Source organism: Rhipicephalus microplus, chromosome 5 (genome assembly GCF_043290135.1).
Source record: "Rhipicephalus microplus isolate Deutch F79 chromosome 5, USDA_Rmic, whole genome shotgun sequence".
NCBI classification, from domain to species: domain Eukaryota; kingdom Metazoa; phylum Arthropoda; class Arachnida; order Ixodida; family Ixodidae; genus Rhipicephalus; species Rhipicephalus microplus.
Window position 1 is genome coordinate 145993869 of NC_134704.1, and position 23078 is coordinate 146016946.

A 23078-nucleotide genomic window follows, 5' to 3' on the forward strand; every position below is an offset into this window, starting at 1 on the left:
ATACCGTCGCAATGTCCATCAATGGATGAAAAGCTGTGTAAAAGAGCTAGAAAATAAATAATTAAATGTACTAGGTGAAGCCTAAAAAAAACTAATTTTTGAGGAGTGATTACTATGTAGTACTATGTTGTAAGGTTAGCTAGCCCAGGATACATCATGTAAAACATTTTCATTGCTTGTCGCGTCGTTTAGTGTATGTGTGCGTACTTTGAACCAACAGGCAAGCGTTCATCACCGTGACCCTGACCGTTACTACATAAACACACTGCACCTTTATTAATGATTGCCTCGTAACACCCTCAATCGCAAGCTTCTCTAATACAGCATTGAATGCCATAGTAATAACAAAGCATAGCGCATGACACTTTTCCTTCTTGTTCAGAGGCATTTTGTACTTTAAAGCATAACGTGGTATTAGTTCCCGTTTTTGCTACCTTGGAGTGACAGACCCACAGTGAGCTGGAAGTGCTCTAGTGGCTCGACCGGCCGGGCTGGAGTCCAGCACGAGCCTTTCACACAGAGGCCACGAGATGGGGCCGCTGCTGCTTTCCACAGGAGCTCTGGCGCTTTAGCTGCGTTGATAGGCGGTCGCGGACTCGTGCAGAGCTGACACTGAAGTTACTTGTAACGTGCATGTTTGCCTCATGATTCACACAAACAAAAAATTACCAGCTCGATTCTTTTCTGGCTCAGAGGCTTGTAAATGCTAAACACAGTATGTATATACTTATATAATAATAATAATAGGATTAGGAATAAACAACAGAGACTGCATCAGATCCCAGCGCAGCTGTTGAATTCTGTGCTTCGCATTGCTCGCCCTCACTTAGCTTCCAGCGCCCGAGCTTGAGCCTTTTTCTCGATCCAGACACTCGGCCATGCTGCGAGCGCGCACAGTTGACGGCAATGTTTCTGGTTGGCGGGGTTGGCTGCATCGTGGTTGTCGGCCCACACCACACTGCGACGTGAAGGGATGATCTGTGGAAACCGTCTGTGGTTAACGACACTTGCTGCCTCATGCTGGTAAGTGTGGGATAAGCAGTGATCTCGTAGGAGCTGTCAAAGATTCCTCTGTCAGCCTGCTTGTACTATGTCGTGGTAACGCAGACACTTATGGTGCATTTGTACAATCGTTGTGCTGCAAGCCCACTGCATAGGTGGCCACGTACGACACAAGACTGAAAATAAAACGAGGCACAGCTGTTTTTCTCATTCTGATAGCTGAATGATTACAGAAACGAATACGCAAGAAGGAAATCGATATCACTAATTCAACACTTGATCAAAACTATTACGACGCTTCGCAACGGATAATTCTCGTTGGATGGACATCTGAAAACTATCTACTGAGCTTTAGGTACTTTAGCATTTTTTTGCATTACCTTCGTTCATGTTTTTAGAGAAAATGTGTACTCGGGCTGTGATTAAAACAAACTACCATCTCGGCTGCAATGGACTGAAAATGGTCAGGACAACCAAGCTCTACTTTTTGTTTGTCTTTGCGCAACACGGCTTGATAAAAAAAAAAAAACTTGCAGCAACTCTTTCTTCTGCGGACATGATGCGTACAGCTTTTCCTGAAAAAAATCTGCAGCTTTGTACAATTGTGTATTAGGGTTTTCACGAATATCAGATTGCACTGGATAACTGTTCTGATGTGACACCAGTACTCTACAAGAATTTCAAGTGTGTGAATGCGTACATACTAGCGTCGCAATTGTATCGGCAGTGACGTCCATCGCTACGATTCCGTCATGCACATATAGCGCATAGAAATGTGGCATTTTGTACTGTGGTGGAATGGGCTGTGGCAATACGAACATGCACTATATTCGTAGTAAGACCGTCGCTAGCGTCGTCTGGAACCCATCCGCTTTGCCGATAGTCATTGCCTCTGCTCCTCATTGTAGGGTAGCGAACTAGATTTGTGTGTTTTTTTTAGCATTTGCCGCAATTCTGGTGTGCACATTCAAGCGCACACCCTTAACCCAACCAACTATCAGCATTGGTATCAATCAAGAAAGTAATAGTCTTAACTGCTACCTGTTAAAATGGTTCTAGCGCAAATCTAAACATGCACATAAAAAGTATGGTCATCCATTAGGAGGACATAATTCAAGTGTGTGTGCGCCAATCCGAGGCACTCAGTTCACCTAAAATTAGCGTTTAAAAATTTGTTGACAGTGAAAGTTTTTCCGAGTACCAAAAAACAAGTGATTTCTATGCTATCGATACTTTTCAGTATGAGCATAATATCTGTACGTTCTAGAGAAAATAACTACAAGCATAGCAAGTACCTCGGTGCTTTAAAATTTTACTCACTGTTGTCAAAATAAATGGTGATTTTGTCAGGTGTGGTGCCGGGGATGATATGGACAGAGACATTCTTTCTGAAATGGAATGAAATGTCGTAAAGATCACTCACTGTCAAACTAATTTATGTAGATAGAAAAAGGTTGTTTGCTTCTAGGTTCTCTCTGGGAAAGCCTTCGGTAACAGAAATTTTAACCATGATCAGTTTGGCTAAAATATGCTCGCAATATTGTGCTGAGATCATACATATACGACTGTATTGACAGAGTATGATGAAGCCAAATCAATAATACGCTCGTAATGTGAAAGTGAATTTCCTTACTTTTCTGTACCGTGGTGGCCTTTCAATAAGAACAGGTATGTCGCCACTTTTGGTTGCGTTTGGTACTCTGTGCGCACAGCTTCCACACACTCGAGCACGCCATCAGCGTTAATATCGGAGACAGCTAGGACATCATCAAGGTGAGCATATATCTAAAAGAAAAGAACACCATCATATTAGACACCTAAGTGTTAGCTTGAAAGTATAGAAGATTATGCTGATCGACAGCATGATAGTCGAGTGATACCCATGTTCTACTTGGTCTCACAATGCCGCTAGTTAGGCTCTGCTTTGTCACAACTTCCTACATCGCGCGCGGTACTCTAGGTTGTGTACAAATCGTGGAGTACATTTGGACGTGAAAATCATTGACTGAGAGGTAGAGTTAACTAAACCAGGTGTACCTGCTTGCGCTGTATGTTGTCTTTTATAGAAGTATGGTATCTAGAAGGCTAAGGGAGACAGAGGATACACTCTTCTTGCCCTCGGGCCGGAGTTCCGATAAATTATTGCCACGTTATAGTTCAATAACGTTCGAGGCATTGAAAAACAGGTGAACATAGTGTTGCTGTTGCGAAGACGGCGAGGTGGGTCATTTGACCTCTCTTTGGCTTAATAGTTTCATGATAGGTCACGCACTCTGACATCATTTCCCGCTGCTAAACCTAGCCGAAATTCAGTCAGTCTATCCCTCATGTAGTAAACAATAGCGTAGACTTGTCGATACTAGCGTAGAGTAAGCCCGCAATAACACTTTGTTATAGTCAGCACATAATCCGGAATCGGCCAACGTTCGCCTCTACCTACAACCTACATAAACACTACAAAGCTGAATTCAATGAACGAGTGAATAAATAAATGGATGGATGAATGAATCAATCAAACTTCTTATTTCCAACATTTAGTTACACATTCTTCGGGGTCCTTCAAGAAAAAATCTGTTGTAAGCAGCTTCAAGGGGCCTGAAGGCCCTCCGGTATTAGGCCACAATAATTAGCGCTTATTGCGTAAGTAATAAAATATGCTTCTATCCAAGAACGCACTCATTTAAGCAAGTCCTATCCGCGTATAGCTCACAACATACCAAAAGCGGTATGTTTCAATTTTAAAAACCAGTTGGACCTCACTTCGAAAATTCTGGACCCCTTTTCTGATTGTGCACGTGCCAGACCGAGCACAAATATTTTTTTAATCTGTTTTTCTTTCCTTCTTGCCTCAGCGAAGTTACTGGGTTCTGACTAGTCGAGCGACTAGTAAATGACAGAGTAAACGACTAACCTTCCAGTCTCGGCATTCAGTAGCAGAAGTACAAGAAGTACAGTGCAAGTACGAAATTTCGCGAAGTGAAATGAGCATTTAACTCAGTTGATCACACCACCATATTGACTTCTCGTGAGCAAACTAAAGATCGATGATGCATCAATTACTGGAAAATGATTTATGAAGATACGTATGTGACCGACGCATCTTAGAATGTTGAGTTTTTCCACGCTCTTGTGGACCGACAGTCTTTATCGAAGACATCACTGGGGAAGTACGTTAATCACAGGAGGCTTCAACTGAAACTTTTTGCAACATGTAGCGAACTTTAGGAATCACTGGGAAGCTTTAGCCAAGCTTTGAATTCAACGAAGGCAAAAAAGTGCTCAATTTTTTATGAACGCAAAAAAGCCAAGACGACAACGCCTATACTCGGCTGTCTTTTTGTTTGTTTCCAAATCGGCGCAGTTATCCGTTTTTTGCCCAATCAACCAACTTTCTCAAGCCTTAGCCCTTGCTACCCTTTCGCCAACATTAGACCATGCTCACCACGAGTTGACTGGGAAAGCAAATACTAGACATTGTTTTGTTACTAATGATGATAATGAGTAGTTTTAATGGCACAAGGGCCAATTTAGAGCCAATGAGCGCCACTTCAATTGACTAGAGATATGAACATTGTTATGATGCGTGGCTGTAAAGGGGCCTTGAAATTCCTCGCGCTGACGGGGGTTAAAACATAGAAGTATTAGAATCATGACAGTGGCATGAGATATGGGTAGTGAAAGTGGATGGCAAAATGTCATAATATTAAATCTTTGATGAAGATGTAGTCATCACAGCCATGACCACGGCACAGAGGTCGTGCTACACATGACCTCGAAATATCGGGTGAAAGCTATGCACATCTTTTAAAAACGTAAAAAGTGTTTGCAGTTTAAAAAGCGGATCGCTACCGATGAGCATCCCAGGGTGTAGTGGGAGCTGCTGTCGGTAGGGCAGTGAAAAATGCTTTTTTCTTGAAGGATTTAGCTCATTGCACTGGACAAGAATGTGGAGAACCGTAAGGGGTTCTCCACATCTCTCACAATATGGTAGATTGCCGGTAGATAGAAGAAATGAATGTGTAGAGTATGTATGTCCTGGTCTAACCTTGTTAGTGTTACTTCTGTTTGTCGTGATTTGGATAGTGGCGGCCAGTAACCTAGTTAGGGCCTAATAGCATGGAGTTTATTATCTGTGTGTTTACACCACCTGCTCTGCCAATACCCCCTGAGCTTTTGTTTCAGAAAATGTTTCATGTGAAGTGCAGGGATCGGTATTGATGCATTGGGAGTAGTGTCGTTGGCGGAAGCAGCCAGATTGTCGGCCAAAACGTTCCCTCGTATCTCACCGTGCCCTAGAGCCCAGCAGACAACGACATGCTGTTTTGATGTGTACAGTGTGCACAGAAGTGAGTAAAGTGACACCAGCACGGGGTTCTTGCGTTTTTAGGAGTTTTCAGGGCTTTGACTACGCTTAGGAAATCTGTGTATATTACCGCCTTTTGTAATAATATCTGTTTGATGTGTTTTACGACCGCCAGTATTGCATAAGCTTCTCTTGTGAAAATGCTTGCATCAAGATGAAGAAAGCCGACCTCGGAAAAAGATTGGCACACCGCTGCATATGACACAGAAGTGTTTGACTTTGACGCATCGGTAACGAACTTAGGGCATGTGTATTTATGTTGTAGTTCTAGGATCATTTCATTTGTGAATTTTAACGTCCCAAAACCACCATACGATTATAAGAGACGGTGTAGTGAAAGGCTCCGAAAATGTCGACCACCTGGTGTTTTTTAACGTGCGCCCAAATCTGAGTACACGGGCCTACAACATTTCCGCCTCCATCGGAAATGCAGCCGCCACCGCCGGGATTTGATCCCGTGACCTGCGGGTCAGCAGCTGAGTACCTTAGCCACTAGACCACCGTGGCGGGGCAATGTTGTAGTTCTAGGAAGTATGTATGTATGTGTGCAAGTGGTGCGTGCTTTGTGACTTGAACAAAAGAGACATCACAGCCTACAAGCTGCCACTGCCACGGTGGCAGATATGTTGCAGGAGCCATCAAACTGTGTCCAAGAAGAGGCACACCTGTTTCTTCGGCCAGGCTGCTTACACGGAGTGCGTAGGGCTGCCTAAACGAAGGATGGTTCTCAAACAAGCTAGAAGAAGACAAATCATTAATTTCGAAGTGGTAAGGGTGCTTCTTGTCTGCCTTCACCTTCGAAAAGTACAAAAAGGACAGGAAACATCTTTGTAGGTGGAGCGACCATTCATTCGAACCCACGTACAGGCTCTCCACTGGGCTCGTTCAGAAAGCACCCGTAGAATGGTGAATGTCTAGATGGTGAACAGGGTCGAAAATCTTCAAGACTGACGGTGTTGCTGACTGATAGATTATAGCACCGTAATCAAGGCGTGTGCGTACGAGGCTTTTATATAAATTCATTGGACATTTCGTGTCACTACTGAATGTAGTGCGTGACAACACTTTCAAAATATTCATTGTTTTTAAGCACCTGTCCCTAAATACTTGATTTGTGGGACGAAGGTTTGTTTAGTGTCTAATATGAGACCAAGAAATTTGTGCTCGGTCTTCACTGCCAGAGGTTGACCGTGCAGGTCAATGTCGGGCTCAGGATGGAGGCCCCTCTATCGGCTGAACAAGAGACAAGCGCTCTTTTGCGCGTTGAGTATAAAACCATTCTCGTTTGCCCATTGAGATACCTTGTTCAACCCTAGTTGATTTTGACGTTGGCACATTGAAATGTTGAACGATTTGCAGCCAATCTGTACATCATTGACATATGTGCAGTAAAAAATATTTCTTGGGAGAGATTGGTGCAAGGCATTCATTTTAATTATGAAAAGTGTGCAGCTCAATACACCTCCTTGTGGCACTCCTGTTTCTTGGACAAACACTCGAGATAAGACAGACCCAACTCGGTCACAGAATGTAAGGTTGGACAGGCAGCTTTCGATAATTGTCAGCATTCTACCCCGCACACCTAAATGTGACAGGTCTCGCAAGATACCAAAGCGCCATGTAGTGTCATATGCCTTTTTCATACCGAGGAACACAGAAAGAAAGAATCGCTTATGAACAGAAGCGTCGCGAATTCATGCCTCGATAAGGACAAGGTGGTCAGTCGTGGACCGAGCCTCTCGAAACCCACACTGGTATGGGTCAAGTAGGCAATTAATTTCAAGGAAGTGCATCAGGCGCCTGGTAATCAGTTTTTAAAAGACCTTTCAAAAAGAGCTGGTTAATGCTATTGGCCTGTAGCTGGAAACTGAGGCCAGGTCCTTGCCTTGTTTTAGAATTGGGATAACGATAGCTTCTTTCCAGGCTGAGGGTAGCTCGCCGGAAGACCATATCGCATTATACAGAGAGAGGAGAGCTTCCTTGGTTTCAGCGGGCAGGTGTTTTATCATTTCATATGCCACACGGTCCGGGCCTGGGTAGATTTATTGCAGCAAGTAAGTGAGGCTTGTAGTTCAGCCGCCCCGCCGCGGTGGTCTAGTGGCTAAGGTACTCGGCTGCTGACTCGCAGGGCGCGGGTTCGAATCCCGGCTGCGGCGGCTGCATTTCCGATGGAGGCGGAAATGTTGTAGGCCCGTGTGCTCAGATTTGGGTGCACGTTAAAGAACCCCAGGTGGTCTAAATTTCCGGAGCCCTCCACTACGGCGTCTCTCATAATCATATAGTGGTTTTGGGACGTTAAACCCCACATATCAATCAATTGTAGTTCAGCCAAACAAAAAGGTTCATTGTGTGTCTCATGTGTTGTGTGCTTGCGCTCTAATCTTTGTTTTTCTGTTTTGATTTTGTATCGTCGGAACGTTCACTATAGTGTGATGTGCTGGAGACCTGTTCCAAGTGCGCTCCGAGAGTATTTGCCCGGTCTCCCAAACTGTCCCCTTGTGTGTTCACCAGAGGAAGTGAATGTGCTTTTCGTCCTGCCACCTTACGAACCAAGTTCAAGACTCGTGACTCATCTGTGTATGAGTTAATGCCTAATAAAAATTTGTGCCAACTTTTTCTTCTCGCCTGTCGGTGTGTCCTCCTTGCTTGCGACTTGACGTTCTCAAAGTTTACAAGATTCTCGGCTGTGGGCGAGTCTCTAAGCAACTTCCATGCCTTTTGTTTTTGTCGAGCATTACGGCACTCATTATTACACCATGGGAATCGTCGTTTGCTTGACGGTCTACATGTTTGGGGAACACATTTTGTTGCTGCATCAACCAAGAAAGCTGTAAAGTAGCATACAGCATCCTCCATGCTCAACGCCGCCATGTCAGTCCAAGATAATACAGTCATTTTTTGACACTTTTCCCAATCGGTTTTGTTGGTTAGCCATTTCAGAACCCGTGCAAGAAATGTATTTGTTACTGATGTGCTGATAATGATAGGAAAATGGTCATTTCCAAATGGATCAATAATGACTTCCCATTTAAGTACAGGCAGGAGTGATGGGGATGTTATGGTGAGGTCTATTGCTGAGTACGTATTGTTAGCAATGTTTTAATATGTTGCTTCTTTCCGATTCAGGAGGCACGCACCGGAAGAAAAAAAGAAGCTGTTCAATCAGGCGACCTCGAGCATCGCAGTGAGAGTCACCCCGTAGATTGCTATGTGCATTGAAATCTCTAAGGAGAATATAAGGTTCTGAAAGTTCATCTATGAGGGACTCGAATTCATGCTTTTCAAGACCGTGTTGTGGAGGTATGTAGAGAGAGCAGGTGGTGACGAGCCTACTCAAAAGAACTGCTCGAAGAGCCACCGCCTCAAGGGATGTTTGTAGTGGTAGGTGTGTGCATGCAATCCCTTGATTGAACTGGCTAACCTCCCTGTCTTTCTGCTTAAACTTTCTTCCTTCCTTCCGTCTTACCTTGATTGACTATTATGGCAACACCACCGGATGGCACAATAGCATCATTCTGGTACTTCCGAAAAATAACGTAGTGACGTAAAAAGTTGGTGTATTTAGATTTCAGGTGTGTCTCTGGTACAAACAGCACCTTACGTGTATGTTTGTGTAAAAGTTCCTAGATATCGTCGAGTTTTCTCAGTGGTCCTTTGACGTTCCACTGTATTATTGGTGTCATTTTAATGCTGTGTGGTGCTGTGTGTACAAAGGTGTTGCGTTAGGTTACAGGGCCTTTGGGGGGCCCTGTTATTCGGGGTTTTTCTTTTTTGGCGCGCCAAGGAGTTGCGCCTATCCTTCAGCGTCTGAGGCACCGGAGGAGTGAGACGTATACATCACCTCTTGTGAGGTGGTGGATGATGCCAGCTCGGCAGGCGCGTTCACAGAACTTTCAGACCTAACTGCACTTGCAGTGGTCCGAGGTGCAGCAGACGCGGGGGTCTGCGGGCTCTGTTTGACAGATGGCGGAGCAGTACAGGCTGCACCAGCCGGGGGTGCTGGTGGCACGACCGCGGCCACACACTGTGTGACATTCGCAGGTGCCGAGACATGTGGCGCGGCGCCCGGCGCGTCACACCTGCGAAGGAGGTATAAGATGGGTTGTGTATTGCGAAACGTTGGCGCGCTTCTTGGAATGAGAGATTGAATTTACCATTAAGTTCTACTATTTGTTTTTCTATTTTCCATGCGGGGCGTGGTCATGAGTAGGCAGCGTGATCTCCTTCACAGTTCGAAGAATGAGTTCTTTCTGAGGTGCAGTTGTCCGATATGTGTTCAATAGATGCGCACTTTGCGCAAGTAGCACGCCGTCTGCAACTCTGCGATCCATGTCCAAAACGTTGTCACTTGAAACATCGACGAGGGTTGGGAATGTATGGTCTGACTTGCAGCTTACAATAGCTGGTTTTGATATATTCTGGTAGGTCACTTGTTCCGAAGGTAATTATTACGTGTTTTTGTAGGGGTCAGTTTCTTGTTGCGCCTTTTTGTTATTCGTTGGACTTTGACCACGTTCTGGTCCTGCCAACCTTCGAGCAGTTCACTTTCAGAAAGCTCAATAAGTTCATCATCAAAAGTTATGCCACGGACAGTGTTCATGGACATGTGTGGGCCCACCGAAACAGGGGTTTCCCCAAAGGCTATAAACTTAGACAGCTTTTCATACTGAACTTTGTCACGAACCTCCAAAAGAAGATCACCACTTCCCATCTTTATCACTTTATAACCTGGGCCTATTGCTTCTGTGAGAGTTTTGGAAACGAGGAAAGGTGAAATAGCTCGCACTCTATTCTTTTCGTTGTGACTGTGGATTACATGGTACTTTGGGAGTGTCGGCTTTGGTGTGTTAGGCAGGAAAGTGTCTTCGGTGCATCACCTTTTTAGGGAGTGATCAGGAAGGGGGGGGGGAAGCTTTTGCCATAAAAATACTATAAAGTTAGGCGGCGATGGTGGCCATCCACCACCGAGCCCAACAAGGGGATGCTACAATGTTGAATAGTGAACACTTGGGGACGCCAGCCATGCATCGCCGCTATAACCGAATATAACTACCCAAAATTTGGTAACTACACAGGGTTAACCCTCGCCGCCAGAAAATTTGGAAGTAAACAAAAAAGAGATGACAGGACAGATAAAAAGTGAGAGATAAAGACGAAGATGTAGGTAGAGAAAGATAGGAAAAGGCGACTGCCGATTTCCCTCGGGTGGGTAGGCCCAGGGGTGCCGTCTACGTGAAGCCGGGGCCGAAGAGGTGTGTTGCCTCGGCCGGGGGGCCTTAAAGGTCCCATCACCCGGCGTTGGCTCAGCCCCCAAAACCCCCTTTTCCAAAGACACGGCAAAGCCACGCACGGCTAGACGTGGGAGAGAGTCGGAACTCCCCCGTTAGCTCGGGTCTGTGGTGTCGCTATACACCAAACGCCCACTTGCACAGGCGCCCCTGCGGGGATTGTTTTGTTACCATTTTTACTGGCAATTTTTATTGCATGTTTGTGCTTTGTATTAGTATCAATATTACTTAATCGTTTTTTGTTGCCTTTTTGTTGCACTTATCAACATGTCATTTTCTAACAGGAGGTCCCCTTGCAGCCTTGTGTTACGGAACTTCCTTCTGTATATACTAACCCCAATGCGTGTATACTTTTTTGCGACAAATAAATACTTGACTTGGTTTCATTTGATTAGAAAGCAAACCATAACGCAACGCTTGCTTGCCGTTGCTACCTAGTGGTGTCTTCATTCGAATGAAAACTTAGGGTTTACTTCATTGATAAGGTGTATACCACATAGATCATTCGAAGTACTTCACGTAACGTAATGAATGCCACGATATGTTAAATGATCAGTCGCATTTGAGGTCAACATCAACGCCATAGTCTTCCTTATTTGACGTTAAACTGCGCTTGTTGTTATGCGGAAGAAAGACATGTGACAAAATGGCATATCACACTCGAGATACATGTCACCCTATTCATTGCAGGCTTTCTAGTGACCACACAGGTGTAATGCCTCACACCGCACGTGCCATCAGTTGGCCAACCAGTATTGATTCCATGAAAGTGGAAGCGATGCACGCTTGGCAAGTATGTATGTAGGTTGGTATTCCTATTAGGATTGATTTATATTGCCACCAGCACGTAGTGGGTTGACAGCAAGAGCGGCTCTCAATCTGGAGGAAAAAAGAAGATCGCGTGCTTCTTTGCTCGAGAGCCAGCCACGACTGACGCATCGTACTAGTGCTAGCTACCTGAAGGTTTAATAAATCCCCCCAGTACTTGTGACTCATCGTGACAAACTGGTGGAGGTGCTGGGTAGTCTCACGGATGCTGCAGACCCCCCCCCCCCCCCAAGAAACCGCGATACGAGCCCAGTGCCAGTCAATACTCCCGTGCATCTGACCAGCCGCCGAATCAGGGGATTGCCTCCGGAAGCCGACGATACTGCTCACATCACGTCGACAAACATGACCAGCGCTTCGGTGCAAACCTCGGCAACCAGCACGGGAAGCACGACGTCGAACCGCTACACGTTGGAAAGCCCACGCGCACCGGCGACGTTCCATGGCTCGGAGCACGAGGACGTTGAGGACTGGTTGGCGGATTTCGAGCGCGTAGCCACCTTGAATTAGTGGGACGACGCGGCAAAACTGGGTCGTTTCTACTTCTATCTCGAAGACGGGGCACGTACTTGGTATTAAAACGGAGAGGAACAGCTGATGACGTGGCCCGAATTCTCTCGTAGACTTCTGCAGACCTATGCCAGTGCCGATCGCCAAGAACGAGCTGAACGAGCTATTTTGGCCCGCGTCCAGCTGCCAAACGAAACTGTGACCACGTTCGTCGAAGACATGACGCGCCTCTTCCGACGGGCAGATTCAAGAATGACGGAGGACAAGAAGTTGCGTCACTTGATGCGCGGTGTCAAGGACCAGCTTTTTGCCGGCCTCGTCCGAAGTCCCCCGAAGATGGTCGCGGAGTTCTTGTCCGAGGCTGTGACAATGAAAAAAAATGCTGCAGGAGCGATCCAACCAATACGACAGGCAAGTCAGTGGCATGTCTACTGCCGACATTTTCACCGCCACTAGAACCAACAACGACTGTCTACGTGAACTCATCTGTGATATAGTACGTGAAGAGTTACGAAAGGCTGGTGTAACACCTCATCCTACAGTTAACTCTATTGCAACTGTGACCAAGGATGAGCTGCACCAGGCTCTCCGGGACACCTTGCCTCATGATACAGCTGTGCCAGCTCCTGCTGAATACCGCCGTGAGACAACCTACGCGGAAGCCTTGAAACGCCCTGGTGCATCGCCGCCATTATTCGTCCATCCTGTTCCTGGTGTTTAACTTCAGTCAGCGCAGCACATACCGTACTACGAAGGCACGTACACGCCACCACCGTTGGCCTTTGTCCCTGGTGCTTCTGTCGCCCATCGTTCAGTGCAACCAGTTCAGTACATCGACGATCGGCGCACGTCTCCTCGAAAGTCTGATGTTTGGCGCACACCTGATCGCCGGCCTCTGTGCTTTTACTGTGGAGAAGCTGATCACTTGTACCGCCAGTGCCCATATCGCCGTCTTGAGCTTCGCGGCTTCTCTGCGTACTCACCGCCACCCCGTTATGGCCAGAAACCGCGCGACATCGAAAACTACCTCTCCCAGCAGCATGCACCACCATCTGCCGGGCGCCAGTCGCGCTCGCCATCACCGAGGCGAGTTTCATCAACGCCCCAGCGGTATTCTACCACACGGTCTCCCAGCCCCCGCCGAGAAAACTAGCCCAAGCGACCTCTGGGGGCGGGGTCGCTTAACGTCGAAGCGCTGAAGACCTCTTATTGACGCAGATTTGTAGAGAAACCGGTCCGACATCACATACTGCTGCGAAGGATGGCCGACTTTCACTCGACATAGCAGTGACAATTGATGGTTGTGCAGTTAATGCGTTAGTGGACACCGGCGCAGACTATTCCATACTGAGCGGGAAACTGACAACGCAGCTGAAGAAAGTCATCACGCCGTGGCATAACTCGCAGATTCGGACAGCTGGTGGCCACGTCGTTACTCCACTGGGTGCCTGCACAACTAGAGTACAGATTCAAGGGTACCTATTTGTAGCAAGCTGCCTTGTTCTACGCGAATGTTCCCGTGACGTCAATCTGGGAGTTGACTTTCTACAAGAAAATGGAGCTATCATTGATCTGCAAGAGCGCCACGTCACGTTCTCAGCCCAGTGAGCAATCAACGTGCAGGATGGTGGAAGGCGTGTCGACGTACTCCGTATTACTGAACAGAGTGTGACGCTTCCTCCACGAACAAGTGTTCTAGTCGACGTAACATGCTGTGGTTTGGGCGATGGCGATGTCGTGGCTGAGACAAATTTAGAACACCTCCTGCAGCAAGGCATTTGTGTAGCTAGAAGTGTAATACACCTTCTTGACGGCCGATCTGAATTGCTCGTAACGAACTTTAGCAACGAGCATCGACATCTTTTCCGTGGCACTTCGATAGCGCTTGCCCACGAAGTAGCAACCGTCACCAACTGTCTCACGTCGGAAATAGTGGGTACCGCCGACACGTCAATGAGTAATAATGACATCAATCCTGATCTGTCCACCGTTAACCAGACTGCGCTACGAGCGCTCTTTTTTGAGTTCAGCTCTTGCTTCGCAACTTGCTCAAAGATCCGCCAGACGTCCATCACTCAACACAGGATCACCACGTACGAGGACGCACGTCCAATACACCAGAACCCCTACCGCGTGTCGGCCAAAGAACGTGAAGCGATACGTACGCAAATCACCGAGATGCTTGACGATGGCGTTATTGAACCATCTAACAGCCCGTGGTCATCTCCAGGCGTACTTGTCAAAAAGAAGGATGGGTCGCTACGCTTCTGCGTCGACTGCCGAAAGCTTAACAACCTGACGAAAAAGGACGTGTATCCGCTGCCACGTATCGACGATTCGCTGGATAGACTTCGTCATGCCCATTATTTCACTTCTCTCGATCTCAAAAGCGGGTATTGGCAAATCGAGGTAGATCAGCGAGACCGTGAGAAAACAGCCTTTGTGACTCCAGACGGCCTATACCAATTTCGAGTGCTCCTTTTAGGGGCGAAGCTCCTTAGGGCGTGGGCTGTGCGTCCCCTGTAGCCTGTATGTAGCCACCTCTAGTTTAGTTCTTGCAGTGTTCACTAGATGGCGGTACCGTCCCCTGTATGTAGCCACCTCTAGTTTAGTTCTTGCAGTGTTCACTATATGGCGGTACCGTCTCCTGTATGTAGCCACCTCTCGTTTAGTTCTTGTAGTGTTTACTAGATGGTGGTACTTGTAGCTGATGATGAAAAGATGCAAGATGTTATAAACTAGAAAGCGGTACTTGTAGTTGATGAAAGACGCGAGATCTTATAAAATAGGAATGATGTAACATATGGCGCGTGTCATTGGTTGAAGGCAATCGTTCGATTTAGTGCAGAGACGTACGCTAGGGGGAGCGATGTAATAAAATCGAGTGGGCAAAATGTACAGAGGATTCATGGTTTACCAGGTTTACCTCCGGAGCTTCGCCCACTCATCATCATTCACTTCGTGGATATGGCGGAATTTTTTTGGCTTGTGTTCAGCACCGGCAACTTTCCAGCGAATGATGGACACTGTCCTCACAGGGCTCAAGTGGTAGACTTGTCTTGTCTACCTTGATGATGTGGTGGTCTTCTCTACTACGTTCGAGCAGCACCTTCACCACCTGCGCAGCGTGCTGGAGGCTATCCCAACGGCGGACCTCACACTAAAGCCACAGAAGTGCCACTTCGGCTATAAAGAACTAAAATTTCTTGGACATGTAGTTAGCGCCGAAGGAATCCGTCCCGATCCGGACAAGCTTGCCGCTGTTGCCGAATTACCAGCTCCTGTCGATAAGAAAGCCGTCCGGCGCTTCCTTGGTTTGTGCGCCTACTATCGCCGAATCATTCATGGCTTTTCACAGATAGCAGAACCTCTGACTCGTCTCACAAGGGAAGACACTCCGTTTGTCTGGGAAAACGAGCAACAAGCAGCTTTTGATGAGCTGCGACAGCGCATGCAATCTGCACCCGTTCTCGCTCATTTCGACGATGATGCTGACACGGAGGTCCATACCGATGCTAGTAACATTGGGCTCGGTGCAGTGCTCGTTCAGTGTCAAGAGGACATCGAAAGAGTGATAGCCTACGCCAGCCGCTCTCTATCCCGTGCCGAGGCGAATTATTCCACTACCGAGAAAGAGTGCCTCGCAGTCATGTGGGCAATCACCAAGTTCCGCCCGTACCTTTATGGTTGTCCCTTCAAGATAGTGACGGACCATCACGCGCTCTGTTGGTTGGCAAGCCTGCGCGACCCTTCAGGTCGGCTAGCATGGTGGAGCTTGCGGCTGCAGGAATTTGATGTCACCATCGTCCATAAGTCCGGCCGTAAGCATGAAGACGCTGACACACTGTCACGCGCACCCCTTCATGTCGTCAGTCAGGAAGCAGAGGAAAACGAAGGCTTTCTGGGTGCCGTTAGTGCATCAGACTTGAGCAAACGACAGCGAGATGATGCAGAGATTCGTTCAATCATTGATCATTTAGAGGGCCAGGGCGCAATCATACCACGTCATTTATTCCGCTCGTTGACGTCGTTCTGCCTGCGAGACGGTGTTCTGTACAAGAAGAACGCTCGTTCGAACAATCGTGCTTACCTCCTGGTGGTTCCTCGAGACATGCGAGACGACGTCCTCTTCGCTTGCCATGACGAACCCACATCCGGTCATCTGGGCAACTCAAGGACACTTGCCAGAGTGAGCGAGGGGTACTATTGGCCAGGACTTTCAGCAAGCGTAAAGAAGTACGCAAGAGCTGTTGGGAATGTCAGCGCCGAAAGCAACCATCTGTTAAGCCAGCTGGTTTGCTTAAGCTCATTGAAGCACCCTGCACGCCGTTCGACCAAGTCGGCATGGACATTCTCGGGCCATTTCCTATGTCTGCGGACAGCAACAAATGGGTGATCGTCGCGACCGACTATTGACACGCTACGCTGAAACCCAGGCGATCCCACGAGCCACGGCTTCTGAGGTAGCACAAATTTTCATGCGCCACATCGTGTTACGACACGGTGCTCCTTCCAGTGTAATAACGGACAGAGGGACGGCATTCACGGCGCAGCTTACGGACGAAGTTTTCAAACTGAGCAACAACAGACACTGAAGGACAACTGCGTACCACCTGCAAACCAACGGACTTACCGAACGACTGAATAAGACCCTCGCAGACATGATCTCAATGTACATCGACGTACAGCACAAAACATGGGACCGGATCTTACCTTACGTGACCTTTGCGTATAATACCGCCGTGCAAGAGACCACGCGATTCACGCCATTTCGGCTTCTCTATGGCCGCGAAGTGCAGACCATGCTAGACTTAATGCTACCGTGTCAGGACGAAGACGAGTTGGCAACAGACGCCGAAGAATTCGCAGAGCGTGCTGAGGAAGCCCGGCAGCTCGCGCGACTGCACATCGGTCAGCAACAACAGGCAGACGCACGACGCTATAATACCCGCCACAGAGAAGTGTTTTACAGCCCCGGAGATCAAGTTTGGGTGTGGACGCCCGTCCGCCGCCGTGGCCTTAGTGAAAAGTTGTTGAGCCGGTACTTTGGCCCGTATAAAGTGTTACGCCGCGTCAGTGACGTGAACTACGAAGTGGTTCCGGACTCAACACCCAATGCACGGAGCAGGACACGGCTGAGGCCGGACGTCGTTCTTGTGTTGCGCATGAAACCATTTATTGCGCGTTGTTCGTAACTTTTCCTTTACCGTACAGCGTTCTTTGTGTTTTTTGTTTATTTTGTGAACTTCCTTTCTCGTTCATTGACGTTTCCTATATTGGCACTCTCTTCAATTTTTACTTTCGCTTCATCCAAATTTTCAAATTTTTTTCACGTGCCTATGTAGTAGCATCGCGGTGCTGCTATGTACTTTCCTTTACTCTTTTTCGTACTTGTTCTTTTTCTTTTCGGAAGGGGGGATAATGCCACCAGCACGTAGTGGGTTGACAGCAAGAGCGGCTCTCAATCTGGAGGAAAAAAATCACGTGCTTCTTTGCTCGAGAGCCAGCCACGACTGACGCATCGTCCTAGTGCTAGCTACCTGGTGGTTTAATAAATCCCCCCAGTACTTGTGACTCATCGTGAGAATATGTGGGGTTCAACGTTCGAAAACCACCGTATCATTATGAGATGCCGTAGTGGAGGGCTCTGAAAATTTGGCCACTTGTGGTTTTTTAACGGGCACCCGAATTCGAGCCCATGGACCTACAGCATTTTGGCCTCCGTTAAAAATACAGGCGCTGCAGCCGGGTTCAATCCCGCGACCTGCAGGTGAGCAACCAAGTACCTGAGTCACTTGTACACCGTGGCGGGGCTAATCATAGCAGGAAGCAAAAGACAAGTAAGCGAGATTACACAGAAAGTTTGACATTTTTGGGGTTATTCTTTCCAGGTACCTGCTTCAGCCTAGCGTGCATGGGCTCGTCATTTTCAACGTTAAGACTTGAAAATGAGGCTGACAAGCAACGAATTCTTCGTCGTCCTGAAAACGTTCCCAGGAAGTGTAATCTTCATGCAAAAAAAAAGAGGAAGCCACTTAGTCTGAGATAACGTGAACATGGTGAGCCACAATGTGGTAGTCTGAAGGGGCTTCGTGCGACAACGCTACATTTTTTTAGTGAGCCGGAGTTACCCTAAGGGCCCTGACCTTTTAGATACGGAGGAGCTTTTTGACTAGCCTGTGTAAGGCTGTCCCTCCATGCATCTTTACAGACACGCCGCAAGGCACTCCTCTCAGCACAGGTGCTGGAGCGGAACCAAGTAGGTGCCGATAAGGCCAGCGTTGACGTCACACTCGCCTCGCAGTGCGCGGTGACGTCATGCTGTCTTTCGCCCTCCTCACGCTCGCTGCCGCACCACCGCTGCAGCTTCGTCCGTTCGCCTGCAATGCCTGCTGCTACCGCCGCTCGCTCCACTACTGTGACCACCACTCGCTACACCGCCGACTTGTCGGTTCACGTGCAATAACCGCGACGTGCGCCTAACGTACGCGTTGAAACTTGTCTGTATGTGTCATCTACAAGACCAGCACCAGCAATCACTTCAAGTGAATCTTACAGCGCTCACTTCAGCAGCCACGTTAGAGCCGTTAATTCCGTGAGGCCGCACGTGCGCAATGTTGCCGCTGCGCAATCCATCAGGGTTTCCTTTGGGAAGATGGTGTTAATTTTTTTGAGTGCTATAGCGGTGGCAGGAAGTATTAAAAAGAAGAGAAGTGTAATGTTACGCTAAAACTAGAGAGATGCGCAATAATTTTAATGCCTATCGTGCACGCTTTTAAGGAATCTACCACAATGATAAATGGCCCAATATGAACACCCCTCGTACGCCCCATCATTATGTTGTATGTGATAAGTAAAGGTATATGCGGCAACAATAATGATCGTAATAATATTTTGATATTTTATAATTCTGATACAATGTAAATCAGATATGTCTGTCTGCTTTTTCTCATTATGAATAACGCCTAATATCTTTCTAGCCTTCAGATGCCACTGACTTCTTTATTAACCGTACTTTTTTGATAATCAGGCCGATACAACATGTGTTTTCACGTGGTCAACCGACTACGCAATGGCTCATAGGTGCCACAATTCTTGCGGTGCCAAAGTTCGCACCAACCTTCTTGCTATAAGGGGAGTAAATGGAAGCCTGCCATACATTAGCTGCCTGGTTCATAGACATCCTACTGTAAGACACCACGCACTGTCTAGGAGTACACTTCAGCTTCGTCTATTCGTACGTCCTTCGTTGTCATGAGATTCCTCAGTTCAATAGCAGCAGCAGTGCCTCTGCGATTTTCTCATGAGGGTCCAACAATCCTGTGTAACGCGCCCCCTGAGGGTGGACCCGTATCATAGTACATTACGGCCACCACAAGAATCATTTCATCTAAGATGTGCGTACGATCAATAATGCATGCGCAAATAGACTCGCACGCAATGTTACCGCTGGTCCTCTTTTCGGGGAAATTTTCCTTATCGCGCTTTCAAGTAGTGGAAGTAAACTTCCAATTAGCCAAGTCTAGAGGCCCAAATTCCCGACCTCCTGGGCGACCAGTCCACGCTGTTGTCCATTCATTGTGACACAGATCTTTGTATAGCAAGATGATGATGGGCAGAGAAGGCACAAGCTTATAAGACCCGGATTTGTGAGCAGTTGGGCAGTAGATAAGGCAGTGTGAGAGCTCTGCGCACATAGAGGCGCAGTGGGTACGGCAGGGGTAAGATGTAGGCTTCAATAAGTCTTCGTCTATAAGACCGTAAGAATACCCCATACCAAAACGATGACCACCAGGCAATACGCCCATGGCGCGTACTCACTGTGGTCTGCGCTACCATGCAGACCTTTCCTCATTCATAAGAAAACGTTTAGCATTCAGTACACAAACCAACAATGCATCGACCATGCAGGCTTCGCAGTGCATGAATTACGAGGAAGCGTTTTTAAAAATCTGAACACGCAGCTGTTATTTACACAATGTGGAAGTATGAGTGTCCCTATTTGGGGCGTTTAGGGGCCTTATAAATCCTGGTCCTGACAACAAACCACCTCAGTAGAAGTGACTGCTATATAATGACCAGAAACCCTGACCAAGATGTCGTAAATTACTGTGACTAGTTTTGTTGTCCAGTGAAAATATGTTCAGTCCCACAAAAGATACGAGGATAATTATTTCCCTATGGATGGCGAATTAAGCAGTTAAGCTCTGTTGAAATAGCAGCCCATATAACGTATCACAGGACAACACCTTCAAGGTCTAAACTGGTACATCCAGGCAAGCAGTCAAAAGGATCACCGCAATGGTGATTCTACTGCCTTTTAGAGAGATGCAACACGCTGCGTGCAATGTAGCAGTGTTTGGCCAGCGTAATCATTTGAGAAAGGCGGACAGGTTTGCAAGATTGATGGATCTTGGTCAAGACAGCAGATGATTTATTCCGGCGAGTGGAAGAAAACAGAGCCGTCTGTATACGTCAGTTCAAAGCATGATTTGGTGCTTTGAAGTTTCGTGTGTTCTTGGAAACATGCACAATTTTGATTTAAAATTGCACCTAGCATCACCATTCTGCACCAATCTGCATTGTCGTTAGCCATTTTCTGCTTGTGTCAACTTTCTGTTGTGTAAAGCAAGCTATATTTTAGTATTCGGTGGAACAATTGTGCCTTCCAGCTACTTGCTAAAAGGTAGACCTCGTTCTCAGCATGAATGCAGCAAGAAAGGGCATTACAAGAGTTGAAATTAATGTGCTCTTGAAACTTTCAGCTGACCTCAAATATCAGTTAATTTATAAAAATGAGCCTATTCGATGAGGTCCCCTGACGCTGCTAAGAAGACAACAAAGTGGTGGTGAACATGCACGAGAACGTGCATTTATCTTCACTGTCGTCTATAGCTGCACGTGCCCTGGTGGCAGGCGCAAAAGAAGTAAAGAACTGGCCCCGTCGGTCTATCAGACGGAGCCAGAAGCTTGAGAGAAAAAGACGCGCTGGCCTGGCCGGACGTCAACGTTCAGCAGGGCAACACTGCCGGATGTACCTCGTCGGACGTAAACGCCCGAGAACTCCATACACGGCACGTCTTCTGCTCCGGCGCCCAGCGGACGCAGCACCTGTGACATCCCGCCTGCCCCTTCTCGCCCGACAGCGTCCACGATCCGTGACGCCGCCACGACCATCGAGTCAAGGCCCATAGCGTGAGCGCGGCGCTTCTTTGAACAGTTTTATAAGACGCTTCTCGTGTTTACTGTAGTGCTGTGCTTTTGTATATATCTCGTGTGTGCTATTTTCTGTTGGGATATGTGTTTTTTGCCGTGCAAGTTGCGTCCGCTTCCTTGCCGCCTTAGCCGGCGTCTCTCACACGACTCTTAAGGACTGCTTCCCGAACTTTTATTTCATAACGTGTGCTCACCATCTTTGACCGATCTAACATGTCGGACGAATATAGCCTGGCAAACAAATCTGTACAAAACATAGAGATTCGAGCATCAAATTCTTTTCGAACCCTGTTTTCTTGATATTTTCATTGTGTGCGAGAACTGCAGTGTGATTGATGACGGTGGAATCGGCACCGGTGGTGGACCATCGGCCATTGATATGAACTCACAGCAGGATACGTTGCATTCGAGCCTACAAAACGTCTTTAAACCAAGCTTAACATGCATAAGACGCATAGAAAACGCAAGGGGCGTTGTGAACACATGAGAAATAGGACATCAACAAATTGGAAGACACTGTAGCTTCGCCTTGAAGAGTGGATCGCGATAGCATAATCGCGCGTTAGCGTATCGCCTGCTGAGCTGATAGCCTGCTTCAATTCTCGGGGCATGCCTCAATTATGCCGCGAAGAAACGAACGACTGTGCGCGTAACATAGGCCGTTTTAAAGTGTCGCTGAATGTCTATTGAAAGCTCAATGAACAGGTGCCCACTGCGCCATTAATATTTCCGTTGTGAATCAGTCAAAAGCTATCTACGCGTTCGTTGTGCAACACGCTAATTAACAGACACAGCCGTTAGCTTTTTCTGTCTTTTTGTTACTAATGACGAGTAAACAAGTCGGCGCGCTTAGTAAAGAGTTGGTCTTGAGCCCGGCCATTAGTTGCTCAATTCCCTTTTTTTGACACCTGGCAAGATTCTGAAGGCTTCTGCCACAAAATATATGAAGCATTAAGGCGAATCCTTCTGATGCTTGGAAAAACTATCAATTTCAAAAAATATTGTGGCTCTGCTGCCGAACACATGCTTGCCACGCAGACGTCCCCGACTTGATCCTCACTGAAAACTGAAATTTTTATTACTTATTTCATGTGCATCGTTTTCACTTTTTCAGTCACATGGAAAATGGCGATTTTTTTTGCACACAACCAACAACACCGACGCTCTCGCCGCAACTTCTGCGGGGCGGACTATTTAACGCCATCGCGTTAAACGAACGGACAACGTTGAGGGAAGTCGGTTTGGCCGGGTGGCCAAATCAGTAGTATTGGCGGGGTACGTTTAGTAGCAGCGAGAGTAGATACTTTTTTGTTTGGTTCAATGTGCTGGTATGGCGCGAGTATAAAATATTTTGATATGAAAAACAACAAAGCTGACATAATCAGGGCCAAGGTATTCATCTCTGTTCTCTGCCCACATGTCAGGTAACTTTACACAATAAGATATCGAGAACACTAGCTGCAAAATACAAGATGCGTCTTAAAATTTAGCACGGATGACCCGGACATCCTCGAGAGTGTACATATTGTAGTTTTTCAGATGTGCAGTTTCGATAAACAGGTAAGTGTGTCAATTACCAAAAAAGATGACGTAAACAAGTGTAAAAGAACGGGGGATAGAGACACTTGGCCACGCGTTGCAACAAATATTCATATACACCGATGTTCAAGTGTACAAGCTTACATGCATCAACAAAGTAAAATATGTGTGAAAAAGTTGTAATAACTAAAACACAATAATTGTGAAACAAAGGTGTGTGAGTGAGAATTTTTGAAGGCTGCGAAAATACATTTACGGTTAAGCAGCGGTGTTTGAAGCATTGACTAATGAATCTATTGGATTATTGATGCACGCTGATGCTTGATGGATGA

At 47.0% G+C, this 23078-nt stretch overlaps 1 protein-coding gene across 2 annotated transcripts in view; it reads right to left on the reverse strand.

The window, feature by feature from the left end:
• Nucleotides 1–23078, reverse strand: part of LOC119174196 (uncharacterized) — a 36953-nt gene that overhangs the window by 13270 nt on the left and 605 nt on the right. For both annotated transcript variants that reach the window (XM_037425019.2, XM_037425020.2), the window contains exons 2-3: nucleotides 2636–2787; nucleotides 2323–2390 (exon numbers count right to left, since the gene is read on the reverse strand). In XM_037425019.2, the coding sequence (XP_037280916.2) occupies nucleotides 2323–2390; nucleotides 2636–2787 (220 nt within the window). The remainder of the gene's footprint in view (nucleotides 1–2322; nucleotides 2391–2635; nucleotides 2788–23078) is intronic.